Source organism: Lolium perenne, chromosome 5 (genome assembly GCF_019359855.2).
Source record: "Lolium perenne isolate Kyuss_39 chromosome 5, Kyuss_2.0, whole genome shotgun sequence".
Taxonomy (NCBI): domain Eukaryota; kingdom Viridiplantae; phylum Streptophyta; class Magnoliopsida; order Poales; family Poaceae; genus Lolium; species Lolium perenne.
The window spans coordinates 183789583-183814499 of NC_067248.2; the positions used below are offsets into that span (position 1 = coordinate 183789583).

The 24917-nt window shown below is 44.3% G+C and overlaps 2 protein-coding genes across 2 annotated transcripts; both read left to right on the plus strand.

The window, feature by feature from the left end:
• Positions 1 to 9012: 9012 nt before the first annotated feature.
• LOC127301174 (uncharacterized) lies at positions 9013 to 10926 on the plus strand. Its single transcript, XM_051331397.1, has 2 exons — positions 9013 to 9434; positions 9533 to 10926. The coding sequence occupies exons 1-2, from the start codon at positions 9075 to 9077 to the stop codon at positions 10676 to 10678; spliced, it is 1506 nt and encodes a 501-aa protein (XP_051187357.1). The 5' UTR covers positions 9013 to 9074; the 3' UTR covers positions 10679 to 10926.
• Positions 10927 to 18125: 7199 nt separating this feature from the next.
• LOC127301177 (uncharacterized) lies at positions 18126 to 24716 on the plus strand. Its single transcript, XM_051331400.2, has 7 exons — positions 18126 to 18344; positions 20521 to 20656; positions 22580 to 22661; positions 22927 to 23102; positions 23214 to 23351; positions 23438 to 23577; positions 24112 to 24716. The coding sequence occupies exons 1-7, from the start codon at positions 18227 to 18229 to the stop codon at positions 24345 to 24347; spliced, it is 1026 nt and encodes a 341-aa protein (XP_051187360.1). The 5' UTR covers positions 18126 to 18226; the 3' UTR covers positions 24348 to 24716.
• The last annotated feature ends 201 nt before the right edge of the window (positions 24717 to 24917 follow it).

The following is a 24917-nucleotide window of genomic DNA, read 5'->3' on the forward strand; positions in this document are numbered from 1 at the left end:
GAATCTGGGCTCATCATCGCTTCTTCATACGTCGCAGGGTCCTCATCATTGTTATCCACAATCATGACATTTAGACAAGGATCATACCAATCAGGAGTGGCACGTTCCCTTGTCGATCTGCGAGGTTCAGTAGTTTCCTCGCTCGAAGTTTCATGATCATTATCATTAGCTTCCTCTGTTGCCGGTGTAGGCGGTACAGTACAACTTCCCAGATCGCGCTACTCGATCAACGAGTATAGATTCATCAATCTCATCGAGTTCTACTTTTCTTCCAGTCACTTCTTTAGTGAGAAATTCTTTCTCAAGAAAGGTTCCGTTCTTAGCAACAAAGATTTTGCCTTCGGATCTGTGATAGAAAGTGTACCCTATAGTTTCCTTAGGGTATCCTATGAAGACGCATTTCTCCGCTTTGGGTTCTAGCTTGTCCGGTTGTAACTTCTTTACATAGGCTTCGCAACCCCAAACTTTCAAGAACGACAGACTTAGGTTTCTTATTAAACCATAATTCATACGGTGTCGTTTCTCACGGATTTTGATGGTGCTCTATTTAAAGTGAATGCGGCTGTCACTAATGCATAACTCCAAAATGAAAACGGCAAATCAGTAAGAGACATCAAACTACGAACCATAACAAAGACAGTTCGATTACGACGTTCTGACACACCGTTTCGTAGTTGTGTTCCGGCGGTGTCAATTGTGAAAGTATTCCGCATTTCTTTAAATGCATGCCAAACTCATAACTCAGATATTCACCTCCACGATCAGATCGTAGAAATTTGATCTTCTTGTTACGTTGATTTTCTACTTCACTTTGAAATTCCTTAAACTTCTCGAAAGTTTCGGATTTATGTTTCATGAAATAGATATACCCATATCTACTCAGATCATCTGTGAAGGTTAGAACATAACGATAACAACCGCGATGCTACGCTCATTGGTCCACATACATCGTATGTATGATTTCCAATAAGTCAGAGCTCGCTCCATCATACCAGAAAATGGAGTCTTTGTCATTTTACCCATTAGACATGCTTCGCATCTATCAAGTGACTCAAAGTCAAGTGATTCAAGTAATCCATCAAGATGGAGTTTCTTCATGCGTTTCACTCCAATATGACCAAGACGACAGTGCCACATATAAGTAGAATTATCATTAAGTTTAATTCGCTTAGCATCAATGTTATGTATATGCGTATCACTACTATCGAGATCTAATAGAAATAAGCCATTCTTTTGTGATGCTCGACCATAAAAGATATTATTCATAAAAATAGAACAACCATTATTCTCAGACTTGAATGAATAACCGTCTTGCATTAAACAAGATCCAGATATAATGTTCATGCTCAACGCAGGTACATAATAACAATTATTTAGGCTTAAAACTAATCCCGAAGGTAGATGTAGAGGAAGTGTGCCGATTGCGATCACATTGACCTTGGATCCGTTTCAACGCGCATCGTCACTTCATCTTTCAGCGGTTGTCGTTTATTCTTTAGTTCCTGTTTCGAGTTACAAATATGAGCAACCGAACCAGTATCAAATACCTGTGTACTAGAACGAGAACCAGTGAAATGGACATCTATAACATGTATATCAAATATACCTTCTTTCTTCTTCTTGACAAGGCCGCTCTTCAGATCAGCGGATATTTGGAGCAATTACGCTTCCAGTGTCCCTTCTCCTTGCGAATAGCACTCAAGATCGTGCTTAGGGCCGTTCTTAGGTTTCATAGGAGGCGTGGCAGCTTTCTTGCCACCCTTCTTGAATTTTCCCTTAGACTTGCCTGTTTCTTGAAACTGGTTGTCTTGTTGACCATCAACACTTGGTGCTCTTTCTTGATCTCAATCTCAGCAGCTTTTAGCATGCCAAAAAGTTCAGGTAACTCCTTGTTCATGTTCTGCATATTGTAGTTCATCACAAAGTTCTTGTAACATGGTGGCAGTGATTGAAGGACACGATTAATCCCAGTCTGTTAGGAATCACTATTCCCAAGTCATCGAGTTTCTTCGCATGCCCGGTCATGGCGAGCATGTGCTCACTAACGGAGCTGCCTTCTTCCATCATACACCGAAGAAATGTTTCGATGCTTCATAGCATTCCATCGCCGCATGAGTCTCGAATATAGCTTTCAGCTCATTCATCAACTCATGAGGATCATGGTGCTCAAAACGTTTTTGAAGATCGGATTCCAGACTGCACAGGGATGGCACACCGAACTTGAGAGTACCGAGTTTTCCGAGTCGCGTAAACAGCTTTTACTTCATCGGATTCATCTTCTGCAGGAGGGTCACCTAGCGGTGCATCAAGCACAAATTGCAGATTTCCGCAAGAGAGGAAGATCCTCACATGACGGAACCAGTCGGTGAAGTTGCTACCGTTGCTCTTAATTTTCTCTTTCTCTAGGAAATGAATAAAATTGATTGGGTACGCCATCTCTACAAAATATATTTGCAATAGTTTATACTAAGTTTATTACAAATTGAGTTCAAATTTTAATTCAACATAATTAAAAACCTAAGTGAACTCCCACTCAAAACAATATCCTCGCATTGTCTTAGTGATCACACGAACCAAATCCACCGCACCTAAACCCGATCATCACGAGAAAAGGTGTGATTTCAATGGCGAACACTCAAAGTGTTCATCATATCAACCATATGATTCATGCTCTACCTTTCGGTATCACGTGTTCCGAGACCATGTACGTACATGCTAGGCTCGTCAAGGCCACCTTAGTATCCGCATGTGCAAAACTGTCTTGCACCCGTCATATGTACTTATTGAATCTATCACACCCGATCATCACGAGGTGCTTCAAACGACAAGACTTGGCAACGGTGCTACTAAGGATGAACACTTTATTATCTTGAGATTTTAGTGAGGGATCATCTTATAATGCTACCGTCGCGATCTAAGCAAAATAAGATGCATAAAAAGGATTAACATCACATGCAGTTCATATGTGATATGATATGGCCCTTTTGTTCTTGCGCCTTTGATATTCATCTCCAAAGCACGGATATGATCTCCATCATCTTCGGGCATGATCTCCATCATCGTCGGCGTAGCGTCAAGGTCAATGACGCCGTCTTCATGATTGTCCTCCATGTAGCAACTATTACAACTACTTTGAAATACTACTCAACATGAAATTTAAAGACAACCATAAGGCTCCTGCCGGTTGCCACAATACAATAATGATCATCTCATACATATTCATCATCACATTATGGCCATATCACATCACCAAACCCTGCAAAAACAAGTTAGACGTCTCTAATTTGGTTTGCATATTTTACGTGGTTTAGGGTTTTCGAGAGAGATCTAATCTACCTACGAACATGAACCACAACGTTGATACTAATGTTTTCAATAGAAGAGTAAATTGAATCTTTACTATAGTAGGAGAGACAGACACCCGCAAAGCCTCTTATGCAATACAAGTTGCATGTCGAACGAGGAACAAGTCTCATGAACGCGGTCATGTAAAGTTAGTCCGAGCCGCTTCATCCCACTATGCCATAAAGATGCAAAGTACTCAAACTAAAGATAACAAGAGCATCAACGCCCACAAACCATTGTGTTCTACTCGTGCAACCATCTATGCATAGACACGGCTCGATACCACCGTAGGATAACGTTGCATAGAAAACAAAAATTTTCCTACGGCGAACACGCAATCCAAGCCAAGATGCAATCTAGAAGACGGTAGCAACGAGGGGGTATCGAGTCTCACCCTTGAAGAGATTCCAAAGCCTACAAGATGAGGCTCTTGTTGCTGCGGTAGACGATCACTTGCCGCTTGCAAAAGCGCGTAGAAGATCTTGATCACGATCGGTTCCGGCGCCACGAACGGGCAGCACCTCCGTACTCGGTCACACGTTCGGTTGTTGATGAAGACGACGTCCACCTCCCCGTTCCAGCGGGCAGCGGAAGTAGTAGCTCCTCTTGAATCCGACAGCACGACGGCGTGGTGTCGGTGGCGGTGTAGAAGTCCGGCGGAGCTTCGCTAAGCTATGCGGGATGTGGAGGAGCGGGCGGCTAGGGTTTGGGGAGAGGGGCGCCGGCCACTATAGGGGTGCGGCCACCTTGGTGGTGTTTGAGGTGGCCGGCCCCATCCCCCTTGGCCCTCATTATATAGGTGGAACCCCAAGAGGTGGTGTCCAAGTCTTCGAATAAGACCAGAACCAAAAACCTTCCATAGGAGGGGGAAACCTAGCCCAACTAGGACTCCCACCCAAAGGTGGGATTTCCACATCACATGTGTGGGGTGGCCGGCCCCTATGGTGGAGTCCACTTGGGACTCCACCCCCACTAGGGCTGGCCGGCCATGGAGGTGGAGTCCCTTGTGGACTCCACCTTCCTTGGTGGTTTCTTCCGGACTTTTCTAGAACCTTCTAGAACCTTCCATAGAACCTTCCGCGACATTTTATTCACATAAAATGACATCCTATATATGAATCTTATTCTCCGGACCATTCCGGAACTCCTCGTGATGTCCGGGATCACATTCGGGACTCCGAACAAATATTCGAACTACATTCCATAATTCAAGTACTACCATTTCAACATCCAACTTTAAGTGTGTCACCCTACGGGTCGAGAACTATCCGGACATGGGTGAGTCCTCACTCCGACCAATAACCAATAGCGGGATCCGGAGATCCATAATGGCTCCCACATATTCAACGATGACTTTAGTGATCGAATGAACCATACACATATATTACCAATTCCCTTTGTCTCGCGATATTTTACTTGTCCGAGGTTTGATCTTCGGTATCACTCTATACCTTGTTCAACCTCGTCTCCTGACAAGTACTCTTTACTCGTACCGTGGTATGTGGTCTCTTATGAACTCATTCATATGCTTGCAAGACATTAGACGACATTCCACCGAGAGGGCCCAGAGTATATCTATCCGTCATCGGGATGGACAAATCCCACTGTTGATCCATATGCCTCAACTCATACTTTCCGGATACTTAATCCCACCTTTATAGCCACCCATTTACGCAGTGGTGTTTGGTGTAATCAAAGTACCTTTCCGGTATAAGTGATTTACATGATCTCATGGTCATAAGGACTAGGTAACTATGTATCGAAAGCTAATAGCAAATAACTTAATGACGAGATCTTATGCTACGCTTAATTGGGTGTGTCCATTATATCATTCACACAATGACATAACCTTGTTATTAATAACATCCAATGTTCATGATTATGAAACTAATCATCCATTAATCAACAAGCTAGTTTAAGAGGCATACTAGGGACTTCTTGTTTGTCTACATATCACACATGTACTAATGTTTCGGTTAATACAATTCTAGCATGATATATAAACATTTATCATAAACATAAAGATATAAATAATAACCACTTTATTATTGCCTCTAGGGCATATCTCCTTCAGTGTCCACCATACCTACCTACTACATGGTATTTCCCGCCATTCCAAAGTAAATTGCTTGAGTGCTACCTTTAAAATTCCATCATTCACCTTTGCAATATATAGCTCATGGGACAAATAGCTTAAAAACTATTGTGGTATTGAATATGTAATTATGCACTTTATCTCTTATTAAGTTGCTTGTTGTGCGATAACCATGTTCACTGGGGACGCCATCAACTACTCTTTGTTGAATTTCATGTGAGTTGCTATGCATGTTCGTCTTGTCTGAAGTAAGAGAGATCTACCACCTTATGGTTAAGCATGCATATTGTTAGAGAAGAACATTGGGCCGCTAACTAAAGCCATGATCCATGGTGGAAGTTTCAGTTTTGGACAAATATCCTCAATCTCATATGAGAAAATTATTAATTGTTGTTACATGCTTATGCATAAAAGAGGAGTCCATTATCTGTTGTCTATGTTGTCCCGGTATGGATGTCTAAGTTGAGAATAATCAATAGCGAGAAATCCAATGCGAGCTTTCTCCTTAGACCTTTATACAGGCGGCATAGAGGTACCCCTTTGTGACACTTGGTTAAAACATGTGCATTGCGATGATCCGGTAGTCCAAGCTAATTAGGACAAGGTGCAGGCACTATTAGTACACTATGCATGAGGCTTGCAACTTGTAAGATATAATTTACATGATACATATGCTTTATTACTACCGTTGACAAAATTGTTTCATGTTTTCAAAATCAAAGCTCTAGCACAAATATAGCAATCGATGCTTTTCCTCTATGGAGGACCATTCTTTTACTTTCAATGTTGAGTCAGTTCACCTATTTCTCTCCACCTCAAGAAGCAAACACTTGTGTGAACTGTGCATTGATTTCTACATACTTGCTTATTGCACTTATTATATTACTCTATGTTGACAATATCCATGAGATATACATGTTACAAGTTGAAAGCAACCGCTGAAACTTAATCTTCCTTTGTGTTGCTTCAATACCTTTACTATGATTTATTGCTTTATGAGTTAACTCTTATGCAAGACTTATTGATGCTTGTCTTGAAGTGCTATTCATGAAAAGTCTTTGCTATATGATTCACTTGTTTACTCATGTCATATACATTGTTTTGATCGCTGCATTCACTACATATGCTTTACAAATAGTATGATCAAGGTTATGATGGCATGTCACTCCGAAATTATCTCGTGTTATCGTTTACACTGGACGAGCAGAAACTAAGCTTGGGGATGCTGATACGTCTCCGACGTATCGATAATTTCTTATGTTCCATGCCACATTATTGATGTTATCTACATGTTTTATGCACGCTTTATGTCATATTCGTGCATTTTCTGGAACTAACCTATTAACAAGATGCCGAAGTGCCAGTTCACATTTTTCGCTGTTTTTGGTTTCAGAAATCCTAGTAACGAAATATTCTCGGAATCGGACGAAATCAACGCCCAAGTTCCTATTTTCACCGGAAGCATCGAACACCGGGAAGGACCAGGAGGGGGCACTGGGCCCCCAGGACCATAGGCCGGCGCGGCCCTGGCCTGGCCGCGCCGCCTATGGTGTCGTCGCCCTTCGACCCTCCCCGCGCCGCCTCTTCGCCTATTTAAAGCCCTGGATCGAAAACCACGATACGTTCGACGAAAACCACGAAACCTTCCAGAGCCGCCGCCATCGCGAGGCCAAGATCTGGGGGACAGGAGTCTCTGTTCCGGCACGGCTGCCGAACGGGAAGTGCCCCGGAAGGCTTCTCCATCGACACCGCTGCCATCTCCACCGCCATCTTCATCACCGCTTTGCTCCCATGAGGAGGGAGTAGTTCTCCATCGAGGCTCGGGGCTGTACCGGTAGCTATGTGGTTCATCTCTCTCCTATGTGCTTCAATACAATAATCTCATGAGCTGCCTTACATGATTGAGATTCATATGATGATGCTTGTAATCTAGATGTCATTATGCTAGTCAAGTGAGTTTTACTTATGTGATCTCCGGAGACCCCTTGTCCCACGTGTGTAAAGGTGACAGTGTGTGCACCGTGTGGGTCTCTTAGGCTATATTTCACAGAATACTTATTCACTGTTGAATGGCATAGTGAGGTGCTTATTTATATCTCTTTATGATTGCAATGTATTTGTATCACAATTTATCTATGTGCTACTCTAGCAATATTATTAAAGTAGTTCTATTCCTCCTGCACGATGTAATGGTGACAGTGTGTGCATCCGTGTTAGTACTTGGTTTATGCTATGATCATGATCTCTTGTAGATTATGAAGTTAATTATTGCTATGATAGTATTGATGTGATCTATTCCTCCTACATATGCATGAAGGTGACAGTGTGCATGCTATGTTAGTACTTGGTTTAGTCTTTTGATCTATCTTACACTATAAGGTTACTTAAATATGAACATTTAATTGTGGAGCTTGTTAACTCCGGCATTGAGGGTTCGTGTAATCCTACGCAATGCGTTCATCATCCAACAAAAGTGTAGAGTATGCATTTATCTATTCTGTTATGTGATCAATGTTGAGAGTGTCCACTAGTGAAAGTCTGATCCCTAGGCCTTGTTCCTAAATACTGCTGCGTTACTACTGCTTGTTTCTTGTTTCTTTGTGTTACTACTGCTGCAATACTACCACCATCAACTACACGCCAGCAAGCTATTTTCTGGCACCGTTGCTACTGCTCATATATATTCATACCACCTGTATTTCACTATCTCTTCGCCGAACTAGTGCACCTATTTGATGTGTTGGGGACACAAGAGACTTCTTGCTTTGTGGTTGCAGGGTTGCATGATAGGGATATCTTTGACCTCTTCCTCCCTGAGTTCGATAAACCTTGGGTATCCACTTAAGGGAAAACTTGCTGCTGTTCTACAAACCTCTGCTCTTGGAGGCCCAACACTGTCTACAGGAAAGGAGGGGGAAGTAGACATCACGCGCGCATGCGCGTGCCACCTGCTAGGTGTTGCGTGCTAGTCGCGGGTGTGCGTGCTAGCATGCTAGCTAGCTGGCCCCCGCGGCTTCTCCATGGATTCCGCCATGGTTTCTTCCCGAACTTCGTATGCCTAGCTCCGTCTCATATGGACATCGTCGGAATCAGCCGAAATAGGTTGGAATCAGCCATGTTAATGGCTGGAATCAGCCGATCAGAGTAGTTCGATTTCGTTGGAGTGCGACTTAAATTTGTTCGGACTAAGGGCTGCACGGCGAGATTTTGCCGAAATAGTACCACTCCGACGAGCATTAACCAAAGTTTTTCAGAATTTCTAAAAACACGCACATCTCTTCTACTAGGTGCGGAAATTTCCTATTACCGAAATTGAAAGCCGAGGCTAACTGATAATTGCAGTGCAGATCAAAAGACGCCAAACTTTAAAAATTCATAATAGTAATGGAGAGCACGCTACAAAAAAGTTATAAACCTCCAATATATTCGAAAATAAGACCTACGCTTATGTTTGGGTCGTGAGCTCCTACTGATTCCTGAATTTCAAATTGCACAGGCACATGCAGCAAAGCCTTTGTTGTTCTTGAAAGATTCTGGCGTGCCGAGTGACTTGTTTATAGAGGCTCCTTGTTTATATGATCAGGACAGGCGTTTGCACGTGATCCACAAATATTACTCCGTCCAGTCCAGGTCAATGCATCGAGAGAAGGACGAGGAGACGACGACGCACCCGATGCCGGAGCAGAGCAAGAAGCGGCGGCAGCGCAAGCGGACGGCGGCGGCCACGCTGCTTCTCGCGTACGCGGCGCTTGCCATGGAACGCGCCGACGCGGCTCTGCTCCCGTCGGTGTACAGGGAGATCGGCGCGGCGCTACAGGCCTCGCCCACCGCGCTCGGCTCCATCGCTCTCTCCCGCTCCGTCGTGCAGGCCGCATGCTACCCGCTCGCCGCCTACCTGGCCGCGCGCCACGACCGCCTCACCGTCATCGCCCTCGGCGCCTTCCTCTGGGCCGCGGCCACCTTGCTCATCGGCCTCTCCACCACCTTCGCGCAGGCCGGTGAATCTTGCACGTTTCCGTTCATGCTTGCCGTACTTGCGTCCGTGCTAGGTAGCAGAGGAGCTCAAATCTATCAGATGATGCAATATTGCAGATGGCGGTGACAGCGGCGTTGAACGGCGTCGGGCTGGCGCTGCAGATCCCGGCGATCTTCGCCTTCGTCGCAGACTCTATCGACGGCTCGAACAGGGGCATGGCCTTCGGGTGGCTCATGGTGGCCAGCAAGGTCGGCACCGTCGGGGGCACCACCCTGGGCCTCCTCATGGCGCCCACCACGTTCTTCGGCATTCCAGGTTGGCGGCTCGCCTTCCTCCTGCTCGCCGCCATGGGGGCGGCGGTCGGCGTGTCCATCCGCGCGTTCGCGGCCGCCGGCAGCAAGGCCCCGGCCAGGGCCGCCAAGCCGGTGCGGCAGGAGCTGCAGGACTTCGCGAGGGAGGCGAAGGCCGTGCTACGAATCCCGTCGTTCCAGGTCATCGTGGCGCAGGGGCTCACGGGCTCGTTCCCCTGGTCGGCGCTGTCCTTCACGGCCATGTGGCTGGAGCTCGTCGGGTTCTCCCACGGCGAGACGGCGGCGCTGATCACCCTGTTCAAGGTCGCCACGTCGCTGGGCGGCCTCTTCGGCGGCAAGATGGGGGACGTGCTCGCCGGGAGGCTCAAGAACTCGGGCCGCATCATCCTCTCACAGATCAGCTCCGGGTCGGCGATCCCGCTCTGCGCCGTCCTGCTGCTCGCGCTCCCGAACAACCCGGCGAGCTTCGCCAAGCACGGCGCCGCGCTGTTCGTCATGGGGTTCATGGCCTCCTGGAACACCTCGGCCACCAACAGCCCGATACTGGCGGAGATCGTGCCGCCGCGGTCGAGGACGACCGTGTTCGCGCTGGACCGGACGTTCGAGGCCGTGCTCGCGTCCTTCGCTCCTCCGGTGGTCGGCCTACTCGCCGAGCGCATCTACGGCTACAAGCTGGTGCACCGCCCTGATGCGGGCGGCGCCGACCACGCCGCCTCCGTCGAGACGGACCGGCACAACGCGACCTCGCTCGCCAGGGCCCTGTACACCGCGATCGCCATCCCCATGGCGCTGTGCTGCCTCGTGTACTCGTTTCTGTATTGCACCTACCCCAGAGACAGAGACCTGGCGCGGGCTGAGACGGCGCGAGAGGGAGGTGGAGCCCGTCCCGGCGGCGACGAGTCTGACTCCGAGGATGAAGGGGATGACGAGAGGAAGCTGCTGCCGCAGTGAGCGGCGTTGACTGACCCCGGCAACAGTTTTTTTTCCTTTGTAGGAACACATAGACGTGTCAGAGGAAGAGCAGCAACCTCCCCTGCACTACTAAATCAATAGTACTACATCTGTCTATAAATAGATGTTTTAGATTTATCGAATTTTAAATGTATGTAGAGACTATTTAGTGTATAGATACATCTAAATATAGACAAATGTAAGATATCTATTTATAGATAGAGGGGGTATGTTTTATTGCGAATCAATCCGACCTAAATTTCTAAAACACAATAAAATCCAATGATTTGTTGCAGCACAAATATTAAAGTAGAAAACAATGTGAACCCGATGGGCAAAACGTGCACGGAAGGTCCATGCAATCCCCACTGAGTGGGACGATGAAGGGGAGGATGAGAGGGAGCTGCTGCCCCACTGAGGGCGTGTTTGGTAGATCGGGCCTGTTCAGAATTTCTCATCTCAACCGAGATATTAGGGAGAGAATGTGTTTGTTAGCCCGGATCGGGTCTCCTCAGCAGTGCTCCCCTCATACGAAAAAGCCCTCAGAGCCAGGCTGAGTAGCGAAGCCCAAATCGAGCTTCACAGCTCGCCCCGGCTCACCTCATCCCGCAGAACACTGTTCGCGGCCCCCAGCACCCCTAGACCCCACCCCCAACTTGCCATTTCCCCCCGCAGCCAAGCCACTCCTCCTCGATCCAGAGCGGGAGGAGCTGGGGACGGCCGCCACGACCGCGGCGACGGCCAGCCGCACCGCCACGACCCGGAGCGGGAGGAGCTGGGGACGGTCGCCACGACCCCGGCGATGGCCAGCTGCGCCGCCTCCACCGCCACGACCGGAGCGGGAGGAGGCGGGGACGTCCGCCATGCACGGGCCGCCTCGCCGCCACGACCCGGAGCGGGAGGAGCTGGGGACGGCCGCCACGACCCCGGCGATGGCCAGCCGCGCCGCCTCCACCGCCACGACCCGGAGCCGCCGCCTCTTCCGAGTTCGCCGCCGGCAGAAGCTCCCCAGTCCCCAAGCCCCTCCTCCTCGCGCCGCCATGCCGGCTCCAGGCCCCTCCTCCTCGCCTTCGCCTCCCTCCCGGCTTCCTCTCCCGCCGCTAGGACGTGCTGGCTCGATGCGGCTCCACGCCCTCATCAACGACGCGCCGCCAGTCGCATCTCCGGCCAGCCTTCCCAAGAAAGGACCCGATTGCTTTTTTTTATTCTGCTTAAGGACCTTTGTGTAAAAATTCGGACTCAGCACGTCTCAACATATACAGCCTATACCAAACAACTTCTCTACTCACCATTTCCCAACCAGGCCGGGCTAACAAACACCTACAAAATCTTAGTTAGGCTTGTATGAGCTCAACATGTATGAGTGGAGATAGTTAATCTGAGGTGGGCCGGGCTACCAAACACACCCTGAGTGGCGTTGACTGACCGCGGCAACAGTTTTTTTTGCCTTTGTACTAGAAACATAGACGTGTCACGCGTGGGACTGTGGGTACACACTGATCGATCAAAAGAAAGTTAAGAAGTTAAGATGATAGAGATTTGATGCAGCATTGAGCATCAGTGATCTTGTTTTGTAAATAAATCAAAAATCATATTTTTAAGTTTCAAAAAAATCTACATATAACCAAATAATATACTTCGTATCTCACAAACGTGTAAAATATCAATTTCAAATACTTTATATTTTCAGCTACACAAAAATGAAAAAAAGTGCAGATCTAAGTAGTCATTTTCATATCTCCAAAAATATATCAGATTTTGATATTTTTGTCTAGCATAAAATAAAAATAATTTGGGGTTGAGATTTTGCATGATTGTGAGATGTATCACTGACAATCTCCATATTTATTTTCAGATTTTTTAATAACTTATAATTTTTTAATTTTTTAAATGGCAAGAGCACTTGAGATCGGAAGCCAAAAGCACTTTTCGAGTTAAGATGAGAAGATTTTTCGCTGACGTCGCTAGTTGGCCGTCCCGCCTGTCTTCCCGGATGATTGCGGAATGCAGATGCTCGCCATTTCGAAGTTGAGACTTGAGAGTTGAGAGTCACCACCTGGCAATAAACATGTTTGGAGCCACTATTTTTCGATCCCCTTAGAAATAACTTTTTTTTTGCGAAGAATACCAATTTTTCCATTGGTAGTTGTGGGATGAATCATGAAGATGTTTCCATATCTTTGTGGTTTCACTAATCTCGTTGCATGGATTTTTGTTTATTCAAAAATAGTTCCCGGTGTAAGTTCAGAGATGGTAAACCTAGGGGTGAATAGGTTTCTACAGAATTTAATTCTTTCTTTACAATATTAGGCTTTGCGAAATATAGAGATGAGCCTAATGCAAACTAGGTGAGACACCCTAGATGATAATACAAGTAGCTCAAGCACGAAGGCTCTCACTGGATGTATAACACACGTAAAGAGTTCGGTTAGGGATAACCGAAAGCACGCGGAGACGAAGATGTATTCCCGTGTTCCCTTCCTTTGCAAGAAGATACGTCACGTTTGGAGAGGTGGGGATCCCACGAAGGATTTTCCAACGTCACGAAGGCTCACCTTCTTCTCCGGAGCCTATCCCACGAAGGAATATCTCACTCACTTGTGGTAGACTTTGAGGCAGCCTCCAAAACTTCACAATCTTGTCAGGAGCAAATCCATAGCCCCGATGTTTTCAGACTCTTTTGCCCACCTAGGGTTTCCAAGGAACCCTAGAGAGCAGGTATCTCGAAAAATACAAAGGGAAACAAGATTTGGCTCGGTGAAACTATAGATCAAGACCTCCCCTAGCTTTTCCCCGAAGGAATTTGAGTTTGGGTGGAGGAGGAGGGAGATCTGAGGCTTTTGGTGTTTTCTAACAATGGAGTATGAGAGAGAGAACAAGAATAGTTTGTAGTGTAGTGCCTAACCGTTCTGAGCTAGGAGAAGGGTATATATAGTGTCACTTGAAATCCAACCGTTGGGACTTGTCCATCTCAGCAGAATATCGAGGAGGCCGGTCTACCGGGCCAGGTGCCGGGCTTGCCGGTGGCACGCCCGGTGCCACCGGGCCATGGACCGGACCGGCCGGCAGCCACCGGGCCAGTGCCGGATGCGCTTCTGGGCTTACAGTACATGTGCTCCGGTGGTCAATGGCGCAGGAGCCGGCATTCGCCGGGCCGTCCGATGCACAGGCCGGCGTCGTCGAGCCAACCGGCAGAAACCAGGCTGTACACCGGGCGAGGGTGGAAACCATTCTGGATAGTGCTCGGCTAGCACCGGTCCCAGGGCCGGGCCAGCCGGCGCCACGGCCGGTGCCGCCGAACCATACGCCGACCTGAGGGAAAACTGATGTTCCCCATTTTCATCGAAGTGGGGGGTCTCCCTTTTCCTTCTTGTTCCATTGATACACCATTATGCCTGATAGACTAATACATGCGAATAATCTTGTAGGTATGCATTAGTCCGATTACTCTAGCTACGGTGTCATTGGTACCAAAATAATGGAAACTAGACCATAAAGCGCGCATTGCTGCGCCCGTCCATACTTACATAAATGATAATACAGTATACAAATATATGAAAAATTAAGTCTTTTGTGAAAAAATTAAGAGTAAATTATTTCTATTTCTGAATAATGAGGTACATCTCAGACTTGGCCTTAATCCCTTGTGAACATTTTTTTACAGGACGTATGAATGTTCTAGGCTGGTTGAACTCCATTGAATTTTATGATAAAGTACATCTATAGTGCAGATTTGTCCTTAATCGTGTGGGTTGCCAACGTATTTTTTTTCCCGACAAAGACGTACATTTTTGTAGGACATATGAATGTTTAGTCAGGTTAAACTCCATTAGGGAATCTACAATGCGGGCGCTAAGAGTGGGCGCTAGGATTAGGTTCCTGGCAGTTAGCGTTGAATCCCCGTTGATCCCAGGATTTGGTGATGCGTCGACGCTAAAAGTGTCGCCGGCGCTTCGATTCTTTTCCACACAAAACGATTCAATCGGCCATTGTTGCAACCCCTTTTAGCGCCTTAGTTTAGCGCTTTCCGCTGGAGGTAGAGACTCCTATCTATACGTTTTAGGCTAACTGATTTTTTTAAGCAGCACAAGCGCCCGCGTAAGAGTCCAACATTGGATATGCTCTTAGGCCTCCTCTTTCAGCACCGCTAATTAATCTATTGTGGCTACTACTTTAAAGAACCAATTTATTATCCTAAACAAACAAAACAGAAGGATTAAAGGGCAAGCTATTTTAGAAATCCGTATAGTTAACAACAAATATATATATGCCCCCGAGTTACCAAATTACCTCTCCATTTTTCCTCTAAGAATTTGATGATAACACACGCCACAATGACCAACTACAAAAGGCAAAACCCTGGCATCCAAAGTCAATCTGCCAACAAAAATACTAAATGATGAGTGATTTGTGCATAAGAGCGCCCGATTTCAGCTGCAGCAGTCACCCCCTCCGATGTACAGTCACTTACATCTATTTCCTTAAAAAGAAGAGATTAAACAGCACCATGACATGTGCTTGTGCACTTATGCACCAATTAAGCAATCCTTCACGTCTCAGGATTTTCCTCATCAGTGCTTTATTTAATCCAAGTAAAAGGTGTAACCTGTAGGAAATCAGTATGAGAAAGTTAATCTCTATTTTGATGATTCCGAAATCACTCACTGATGAGTGATGATTAAACAATGAAAAGAAAGTTAAGTGGGCAATAGATTGCCGTTCTGCTTCATCATCTATTTTTGGGGGAAATATCAACTCGACGGTGTAAACAATTGTGTACATTTGCCTCACCTTAAGCCATACTAACAAAATAGCTTTGCTGTGAAAATTTGAGGTAAATTTCAAAAAAATAATACAACCTCATCAGCTGTGAGCTCACCAACATCAGCGTCTTTTGTAATCCAGACATCAAACGTGTGAATGAAAAAACAAACAAGCCTACCTGTCCGGAAGCCATTGTTGCAGATCCAATACAGAAACCCAGCAGAGCAGGACAACCCTGAATCTAGTACGTCCGCGTCATATATGAGAACCCGGCTAATAAGAGAAGGCAATCAGACATAACGCATAGGCAATCACATATGAGGACGGTTATAAGAGGAAGATGGTCGACTTTGATCCCCGTCATTTATGGCGCCGCCGGCAGTTTCCGTTTCGACGATATAGTAGAGCGATAGAAACGGAAGGGGAGAAGATCTGTACTTGGGTCACATCAAGTGTTGTATGGGCCGTGTGGTGCAAACATCTCGGCCCGATTCACGACAGGCCATCCAAGTCAGTCTTCGGAGTAGCAGCCCAAGAGACACCAGATGAGGTCCAGAGACGTCAAAACGATGTGAGCAGCCGTAGCTCGATCCATTATACTGTCTCTTAATAAGACCCAATATCTCTTAATTTCTCAAACAAAGCTTTCTAAATTCTCATATAATTGTCATAAACATATCTAAGGAATGACATACTATTAAGTTGATGTCATTTGATGTAGCCTACACTCGTGTTGTACTTGGCATACTTTCTTTATATAATGTTCAAGTGGTAATTCCTATTTCCATGTGCATCGTTGGTACAAAAATGAGAACATGGTCGGTTTGACAGTCTAGACGGTTCCATGGCATCAATCACCTCCATAGAGCTCAGGCTTGACTGTTGTCGTAGCTCCATCACAAACCCTAGAAAGTGAAAAGATGACTACTCTTTGATATAACATATTTGACACTAGGTCAGTTGATCATGTTCACGGTTGGTAGGATATACGAGGTCATATTGGTGTGTGCGTGGGGTGGGGTGTGGGGGGGGGGGGGGGGGCGGCATCATTCTTCATCACAAGAGGATGGCACTTGCCATGGTAGATGAACCGAATGCTCTAATCACATAACTTCGTCCCCGGGGGTAGATCATCTATAGGGTTGCAAAGCGACATCTGATCAACCCCGCTTTGTAGTCAAAACCAGTTACATTTTCTTTAGCAAATTAGTCTACTTTAATTAAAGTAAATAATACTCCCCGCGGGATTTACGGGGTGCCACTTGCAACCCTAATCGTCTCTCCCCACACCGTACTTTTAACCGGTACCAGGAATAAGACAGACACCCTTGATCTTTGATGATGTTTTTTTTTTAAAAAGTGATCTTTGATGATGTTGGAATCATACCATTGTTGGTTGCATTTCTTTTTCTAACAGGGGTGAAGCAAGAACCATAACCAAAACCAGGCAAGGTTCCGAGACGGGTTAAACTTAAGGCGCGCGCTCAGCGTCGGGCGACCGACCCGGGCAGAGAAAATCGGTTGCTGTCCCGGCCGTCCGATCGCGATCTACCGGCTAGAATTAGCAGCATTTCAATTTTTGCATTTTGCCCCCTGGTTTTTGGAAAATCAACCCGCGGTCCTAAGCCTATCAGTTTAAACCGAACACGTGTTTCCCTTTGCCCCCAAACTTTCAGATATTTACAACAAAACCCGTTGTTTAGTATAGCAATAAAAATCCGCCGCTTTGTGTACAAAAAATAAAAAGTATTACAACAAAATTTTCACAGTAAATCTTCACATATATGTACAACAAATTATCAATATATTTACAATAATAATTAACAACAAAAACAATATTTTTTATTTGGGTGTTTATAATAATAGTCAGTTTCCATGCAATAATATCTTTACAACAAATCGGAAACATACTTACAACAATAATTAATAACAAAAACCAACATTATTTTATTTGGATGTTTACAATAAAAGTCTGCTTTCATTCCAGAAATATCTTTAGAACAAACCAGTAAAATATTTACAACAATAATTAGCAACACAGATCACAAATAATTTGGGTGTTTACAACAAAAGTCGCAAACATCATCCACAAAAACCACAGACTATTTAATTTGCTACAGATAGAATTATAACAAAAATCACCTACTATTTTATCCAAAGTCACAAATGGTTACAACAAAATAAAAATCACTTTGTTATTAGCATCAAAAAAAAGTTGTCTCTTTACAACAATTGTTAACAACAAATTCTACAAAAATTACGGATTGTTTACAACAAATAGTTCATCATCTCACTTATGTATTTTACAACGAAATCATTGTTGGGCCAAAAAAAAAGGCCCATTAAGCCGGCGCGGGAGCGAGGCCGGACGACCGATCGCTGGGTCGCCGGATCCAAAGCGTTTTCCTAAACTTAAACAGGGGCACTTGAGCAGTCAGCACCTGTGAGGCTGTGAACTGCACCGCACGGCCGCGAATTGGCAACACAGCTACTGAGGGCAGGTCAATATAAAAGGCGGCCCTCCCCTTCCGCTCCTCCTTCCCCAACCCTTTCCTCCGGGCACGAACCCAACCCACTGCTAACAAAAATAAATCCCGCGTGTACAAATCTACCCCCGCCACTGACCTAGATCATACCATACCATCCGCCCCCCGCCGATCCGCCACCGCAATCCCCACCCGATTTTCCCCAATTATCTTGCTTCGATTCGTAGCGTGCTCTGCTAGGGTTGGGAGCCGATCGCGCCGCCGGGAGCCGATCGATAGGGCTAGGGTTGGAGGGGAAATGGAGAAGAAGAAGGCGGCGGTGCCGCTGGTGTGCCACGGCCACTCGCGGCCGGTCGTGGACCTCTTCTACAGCCCCGTCACGCCCGACGGCTACTTCCTCATCAGCGCCAGCAAGGGTAAGCCCGCCCTCTCCCCCCCCACTCCCCTATAGGCGTCTGATGCGAGGGCCGCTATCAGCTGCGTGACTGATTCTAGCGCGCAACGAATTGGTTGATACCTCTACGCCTGTGTGCCCGAGCGCTGCCTGAGTAGATTCTGTTTTGGCGGATGTGTAATGACCAGTGTGCTTGTGGTTTTTGTCGAGATTTAGTGTTTCGTTTACTTTTCTCGCTGCCAAATCTGTACGCATGATATTGTATGGTTTGCAGTTTTGGGGATAATTAGTGCCGCATTCCAGACTCATGTGAAGTTGTGATGCTTGAGATACCGAGGGTTTGAGCCAGTATGGTTTTATGGTCATTAAATGTGTTAATATCGTGTAATTTGTCATTTTGGTGATAAGTAGTAGGACGACTACCGCACTACACATTTAGGTGAACTTGTTAAGATGTCTGGGATAGGAAGGGTGGAATGGTTACCGGGACATCTCAGCAGTTTATGCCCCGATGGCGATCCTATTTAATGCGTTCATTTAGTGTATCTGGTGCATACATACTGCCATGTAGCGGAGTTTTTTTTTTTGTGCCATATTGGTCAGAGTTGGAGATGAAGCGTTTCAAAGTACTTAACACAGCAATCCTTGTTGTTCCAGTTGAGGTCTCTTAGTTTGTAGACACACATGTCTACTTGTAGTAACTGTAAATCAAGAAATCCCCCGCCCAGCCAACCACAGACACACATGCCTACTTATAGTCTCTGAAGCTATATGCCAGATTTAAACAAGTACTAGGGTGGATTACCTACATTATTGAGGGTTATTATATTGGACAGAATTATTCTATTTTTGCATTGTCTGAACTCCAGATATTTGCAAGTAGTAATTTTAGGTAATTGTGTACCACATACAAGTTGATGCTGCATTGTTAGAACAAGGAGTGACATCTTGAGTACGTTGAGATGCTCCGTCGTCCTAATCTGACCATTATTGCAAACAAAAAAAATGCTACATGGCAGTATGTACGCACCAGATACACTAAATGAAGGCATTAAACAGCATCAACATCGCCATAAAACCTGAAATTCCATGGTAGTTACTGTAAAACTGTAAATCAAGAAATCCCTTGCCCACCCAACAAATCACTCAAACACATGCCTCGTAGTTTTCAAAGCTAGATGCCGGATTTAAACAAGTATGATGGATTACCTACATTATTTATTATTATTGAATTGGACATAATTATTTCATTCCTGCACATTTGAAGGAAGTAGTGATTTCAGGTCTGTTCAAATGGAGGTTTGTAATTGTGTACCATGTACACGTTTTGTATCTCCTTTTCATGTTCCATACACACCATTAAGCTGCGGTAGTTGGCTGGAGTCAAATCGTGGTAGTATGAAAATGATGTTTGAGTCCATAGTTACAAGCATTATAAATATACTAAGGTACACACTGAAATGTATGGATCTGATGAAACTTCTGAAAGCAAATTCCAGGTTATTGCCAATTCTACATACATTATAAGAAACGGGCTGTTTTATTCATAGATATTAGATGAAACTGGTAGAAACAAATATTGGGTTATAGTCAATTGTACATACATTATAAGAAACAACCTATTTTATGCATAGATGTTACCTGATACATTATGGTTGCGTATTTGGATGTCTTAAACTCATACGGCAGCAGTGCATATATCTGGTCATAAACTGTGGTTGTTAGATTCAAATCAAAATATTGTCGGATTGGTTAAAAGGGTTGGTATCTGCATCCAATTACATCTCTTGCACATGGCATCCCATTTATTGTAGCAGATGACATCCCATCTATTTGCATGGCAATGCATGTATCTTCGAGATTCACATTCCATTGACTGTTAAGAGACTTCATTAAATTTAGAATCACTTGATGAATGACCATAAAAGATGTTTCAGTCTATTAGATAGATGAAGCAATAGCCAATACATGTCACCAGTTGCAAGCATTAGAACATTGTAACATAGTGACTTAACTTCTGCTTGATATCATATTACAAATGCTGGAACCGGTGTGGCATATGGTTAGTGTAAACTGTAAAGCATATCACTTAAGATTGTATGCTGCAGTAAACTTAGCTATGCGTTGCAGAAATGTACTGTCTTATTTGATTGTTGGCTATCAAATATGTATCTAATATTGTGTACTTGCATTTACAGACTCGAATCCAATGCTTCGTAATGGTGAGACTGGAGATTGGATTGGGACTTTTGAAGGTCATAAAGGTGCTGTTTGGAGCTGTTGCCTTGACACAAATGCTCTGCGTGCTGCCTCTGGTTCTGCGGACTTTTCAGCGTATGATTTTCTTATCCATTGTTATTGATTCCAGTTAACTTGTTCACAAAGTCGTATACATCCTCATTACTGTACCAATTGATGCTTATCGTATGGATTGTGTTCCTTTTCTATGCGTAATGCTTCCGAGTTGGTGATTCCATGTTCTCTTATTTGTGTTGCAACCTCTCCCTCCTTATCTTCTCCCAAAACCATTGTTCTTCTTAGGCAAAGGTGGCCGCTGTTGGCAGGGTTAGGATTAATGCCCAATTTTTGGTTTTATTGTTCACGAGAAGACTTAAAAGCCTCGACTGCAATGTTAGGGTGGGGGCGGTGATAGTGCTTCTGGATGTGGGGGGGGATTGAAGGGGCAGTACATAGGTGCGGCTGGTACATAAGCAAGTTAGGTTGGGAAGAGGTGGCGGTGGGGAAGAGGGGCTACCTGTGCGGTGGAAACACTGGGATAACTGCAGTCAGCGGTGGGGTAGTTAGCATGGCGGTGGAAGTAGAGAAAAGCAAGATGAAGAAAGGATTGATGGCTTTTAGGGCTGCATTAGTGTGTGACTGGTAGCAAAATAATTGCATGTTTTTCTATATATTTCATTGTTGCATCTTGATTTGGAATTTTGCATACTTATTCAACCAAATTTCACTTACAACCAGACTTATTTAACTGCACACGACTTCTTAATTTTTTCTCTATTGTTTGCTTGCATACATGGTAAAAAAGGTCGAGTGACCGACTAGGTAAAATATAGTAAAACTTTGCATGCTAATGGGAAATATCCATTTTTAGATTCATAATTTGGTTAGAACCTGCAATCTGCTTTGTATTGTTACAATGAAGACAAGAGAATTGGCATAAAATCTTTAGGGTGCATGGAGTTCATATTTTCTCCTACAGATAATAAATTCATAATTTAGAGGTCAATAGACTTGAGTGCATGTGGGTATACTACACCAATTGATAGGTAAAAGGGAGCTATAAATATTTTATGGGCATTGCCAAGCAAAGCAGAAATGACAAAATAACTTTATTCCTTATCAGTGCACAAGGCAATGAACCGAGCATCATTCCTACTTCACAATTTATAGGACTGGGAACATGTGAAGGTTACCTTGTTTTGTTTTGAACCCCGTCAAAGCCACATATGTGAGGTCTTAGGATACTAGAAACTTCACAATGAATAATTTGGGCATGAAGAATGGGGGAGAATAGGGTAGAAGTAGTGAGAAAACTTTGGGTATCATCTCATCTGTTTTCTACCATAAGTCTATGGAAGATCTAGGACTTAGAGATGCAAGTGGGTCCCTATTAGGGTACACTCTACCCTCTTTAGTTCAAAAAAATGAACTAGTTTTCTCAAAATGACAATGTCATTATAAAAGATAGTTCATTTTGTTGAACTAAAGAGGGTAGAGGGTAATTGCATCTATGCTTGGACTCATTGCTGCAAAAGTGTAAGTCAATTTAGGAGTTAATGGGCATCTATAAGTACGTCTTTGTTGATAAATTAGTCCATACCTTCCAACAATGAGATACATAGGGATGCTGACTGCTTTCTTAAATGTCTTCTGATGTCCCCCTCCTTTCCAAATTAAGTGTCACAGCTTTGTCTAGATACTGATGTATCTACACATTGAAATGCATCTAGATACATCCGTATCTAGACAAAGTTGTAACACTTAAACAGAGGTAGTAGATAGATATTCAAGTAGCAAAACTACGCTTACTAAAATGGATTCAATATATGTCATAAGATATGCTGCAAATATGTGCAAAACAATCTGAACAAGCACAATTGCAAGAAATAAGCTAACCAGCAAACATAGTAGTTCTTGATGTTAACACTCAAAGATGTTCTTACTCTTATATTCTTGAGTTTAGCTTGATCCTTTTATAGACATATGCCATTGACACATTCATTTCCTTTTTCTTCTCAGTAAAGTGTGGGACGCACTAACAGGAGATGAACTTCATTCATTTGAACACAAGCATATAGTCCGTGCATGTGCCTTTTCTAAGGTATTGCTTGTTCAAACTGATGCCCTGTTGTGTCCTTTTTTTTTGTCCGGGATGTTGCTTGCTTTCACACCTCTATGGTCTACTGAATTAAATCCTGATGTAGTCTAATAGTAATACTCCTTGGTTATTCCTGCTGGAGATATATTGGGTATTAAAAGAAAACATATTGGTTTATTGAAATCTGGACCATTTTATGTGCTTTAACCAATTGGAGTTGTCTTATATGAGCAGTCTAAACCTAATTAAATTGCAAATGCCACTGCAGGATACCCACCTGTTGCTTACTGGAGGTATGGAAAAGATTTTGCGTGTATATGATTTGAACCGTCCAGATGCTGCTCCAAAAGAACTAGCCAAATCACCTGCTTCTATCCGAACTGTCGCTTGGCTTCATAATGACCAAACTATATTGAGCTCCTGCACTGATACGGGTGGAGTAAGGTGTGTTTGCGTGTCTTTGTGGAAGAAATGCCTCAATTGAATATCCTAAACATCTAGATGCTTTTTTATATAGTATAGTGCATCTTGAATAACTACTTTGGTATTTAACAGGTTATGGGATGTGAGGAGTGAAAAAATCGTCCAAACTCTTGAAACCAAGGCACCTGTTACTAGTGCAGAAGTAAGCCAGGATGGCAGGTTCATCACCACAGCTGATGGCTCAAGTGTGAAATTTTGGGATGCTAATACGTAAGTCATTTCCTGTTGATATTTATCTGCATCATATGAATAAGATAAATTCCTTACCAGAACACCTTTTGGTGGTTATACTGCAGCTTTGGGCTTGTTAAAAGCTATGATATGTCGTTTACTGTGGAGTCGGCTTCACTTGAACCAAAGTCCGGGAGCAAGTTCATTGCTGGAGGAGAAGATATGTGGGTTCATGTATTTGATTTCGTCACCGGTGAAGAAATAAGTAAGTCAATCTATTTTAACATTTAACCGTCCATGCTTGTCTCCAGTTCTAGTGTGGTCTTGCATTATTCAAAATAAAACTATAGCACTAAGGTCTAAGTTTGTTTGGTATCTTATTTATAGCTTCATTGTGTGTTCCGAGTCTATCTTAACCATGAAGCTGAAATGTTCTATCTCCTTTGAATGTTGAGCTTTTGTTCTACATTTATATGGCTTTTCTTGTTGCACTTGTCTGAGAAAGAATTCTGCAGTTCTTTCACAACAAGACCATCTTGTAGTCACTGGTGCCTGATCATTTATTTCTGTTTTCACCTGTTGTCATTATTAGGCATGTTTCTCGTACATCTTGATGCATAGCCATCTGATTCTATTTATGTTGAGTTGTTGACGTACTGTAATGTTATTGATTTGGTGGTGCTTTAATTTTATACTTTTTTGGATCGATCAATGCTGCTCTTATTTGTTTCCTTTTTTTTATTCCATTACACTTATTCATCCTACCATACCATCTGATATTATTTTTCTCGATGTACAGCTTGTAACAAAGGACATCATGGCCCAGTTCATTGCGTCCGGTTTGCACCTGGGGGTGAATCATATGCGTCAGGGTCAGAAGATGGCACTATCCGAATCTGGCAGTTGAGCCCAGCTAACACAGACGCCGAGGAGGCAGCCGATGCAAACGGTAAACCCAAGGCTGGCATAGAGGAGGTTACATGTAAGATCGAAGGCTTCCACATTCCCAAGGAGGAGGAGAAGACCGAGGAGTAGGATTACATCGTTGGCCTGCATGGCCATCCTTCGTGCTTACCACCGACATAGCATTGTCAAAGCTGCTCTTTGCGTTTTTTCCACCTTGCTGTCATTCTTCAAAGCCGTTTTCCGACGCAAGGGTGGCTGGCCTGTATCATTGTGTGAGAGCAGTTAACTGCACCGTGCGAAAAACCTTCTTGAATGAGCTGATGCTGGGGATATTTTTTGTACGCTGAGAATAAACCACGCGTAGAGCAGGGTTGGAACATGGTTGAAGTTTCTGTATGCTGCCTGATGAGGCGGTGACTGGATTAGATTTAAATGCCACGTATTTTTTGTCCCACATTTGTGTTGATGATGAGAAAAGTACTTTCAGAAATGGTGTTATTTTGGAATGCCGCGGCTCAGTGAGTATTATCTCATCTCATATTTAATCATTGTTGTGATGCTGCACATGCCTAATCCAGTTATAAGCTTGTCTACCCTGGCAATGGAGTATTATAAACTGCTTTGCAGTGGTAACACCACTTTGTTTTCCTTTGTTCGATGCCTGACCGATGTGATAAATTGATAAATTATGTGGCGGGC

Excerpts from the sequence above, each read along its gene's own strand:
- LOC127301177 (XM_051331400.2), top strand. The coding sequence starts at position 18,227 with ATGGAGAAGAAGAAGGCGGCGGTGCCGCTGGTGTGCCACGGCCACTCG. Across the intron at positions 20,657-22,579 it reads GGTTCTGCGGACTTTTCAGC|TAAAGTGTGGGACGCACTAA; the intron begins GTATGATTTTCT and ends TTTTCTTCTCAG. Across the intron at positions 22,662-22,926 it reads GTGCATGTGCCTTTTCTAAG|GATACCCACCTGTTGCTTAC; the intron begins GTATTGCTTGTT and ends ATGCCACTGCAG.
- LOC127301174 (XM_051331397.1), top strand. The coding sequence starts at position 9,075 with ATGCATCGAGAGAAGGACGAGGAGACGACGACGCACCCGATGCCGGAG. Across the intron at positions 9,435-9,532 it reads TCTCCACCACCTTCGCGCAG|ATGGCGGTGACAGCGGCGTT; the intron begins GCCGGTGAATCT and ends GCAATATTGCAG.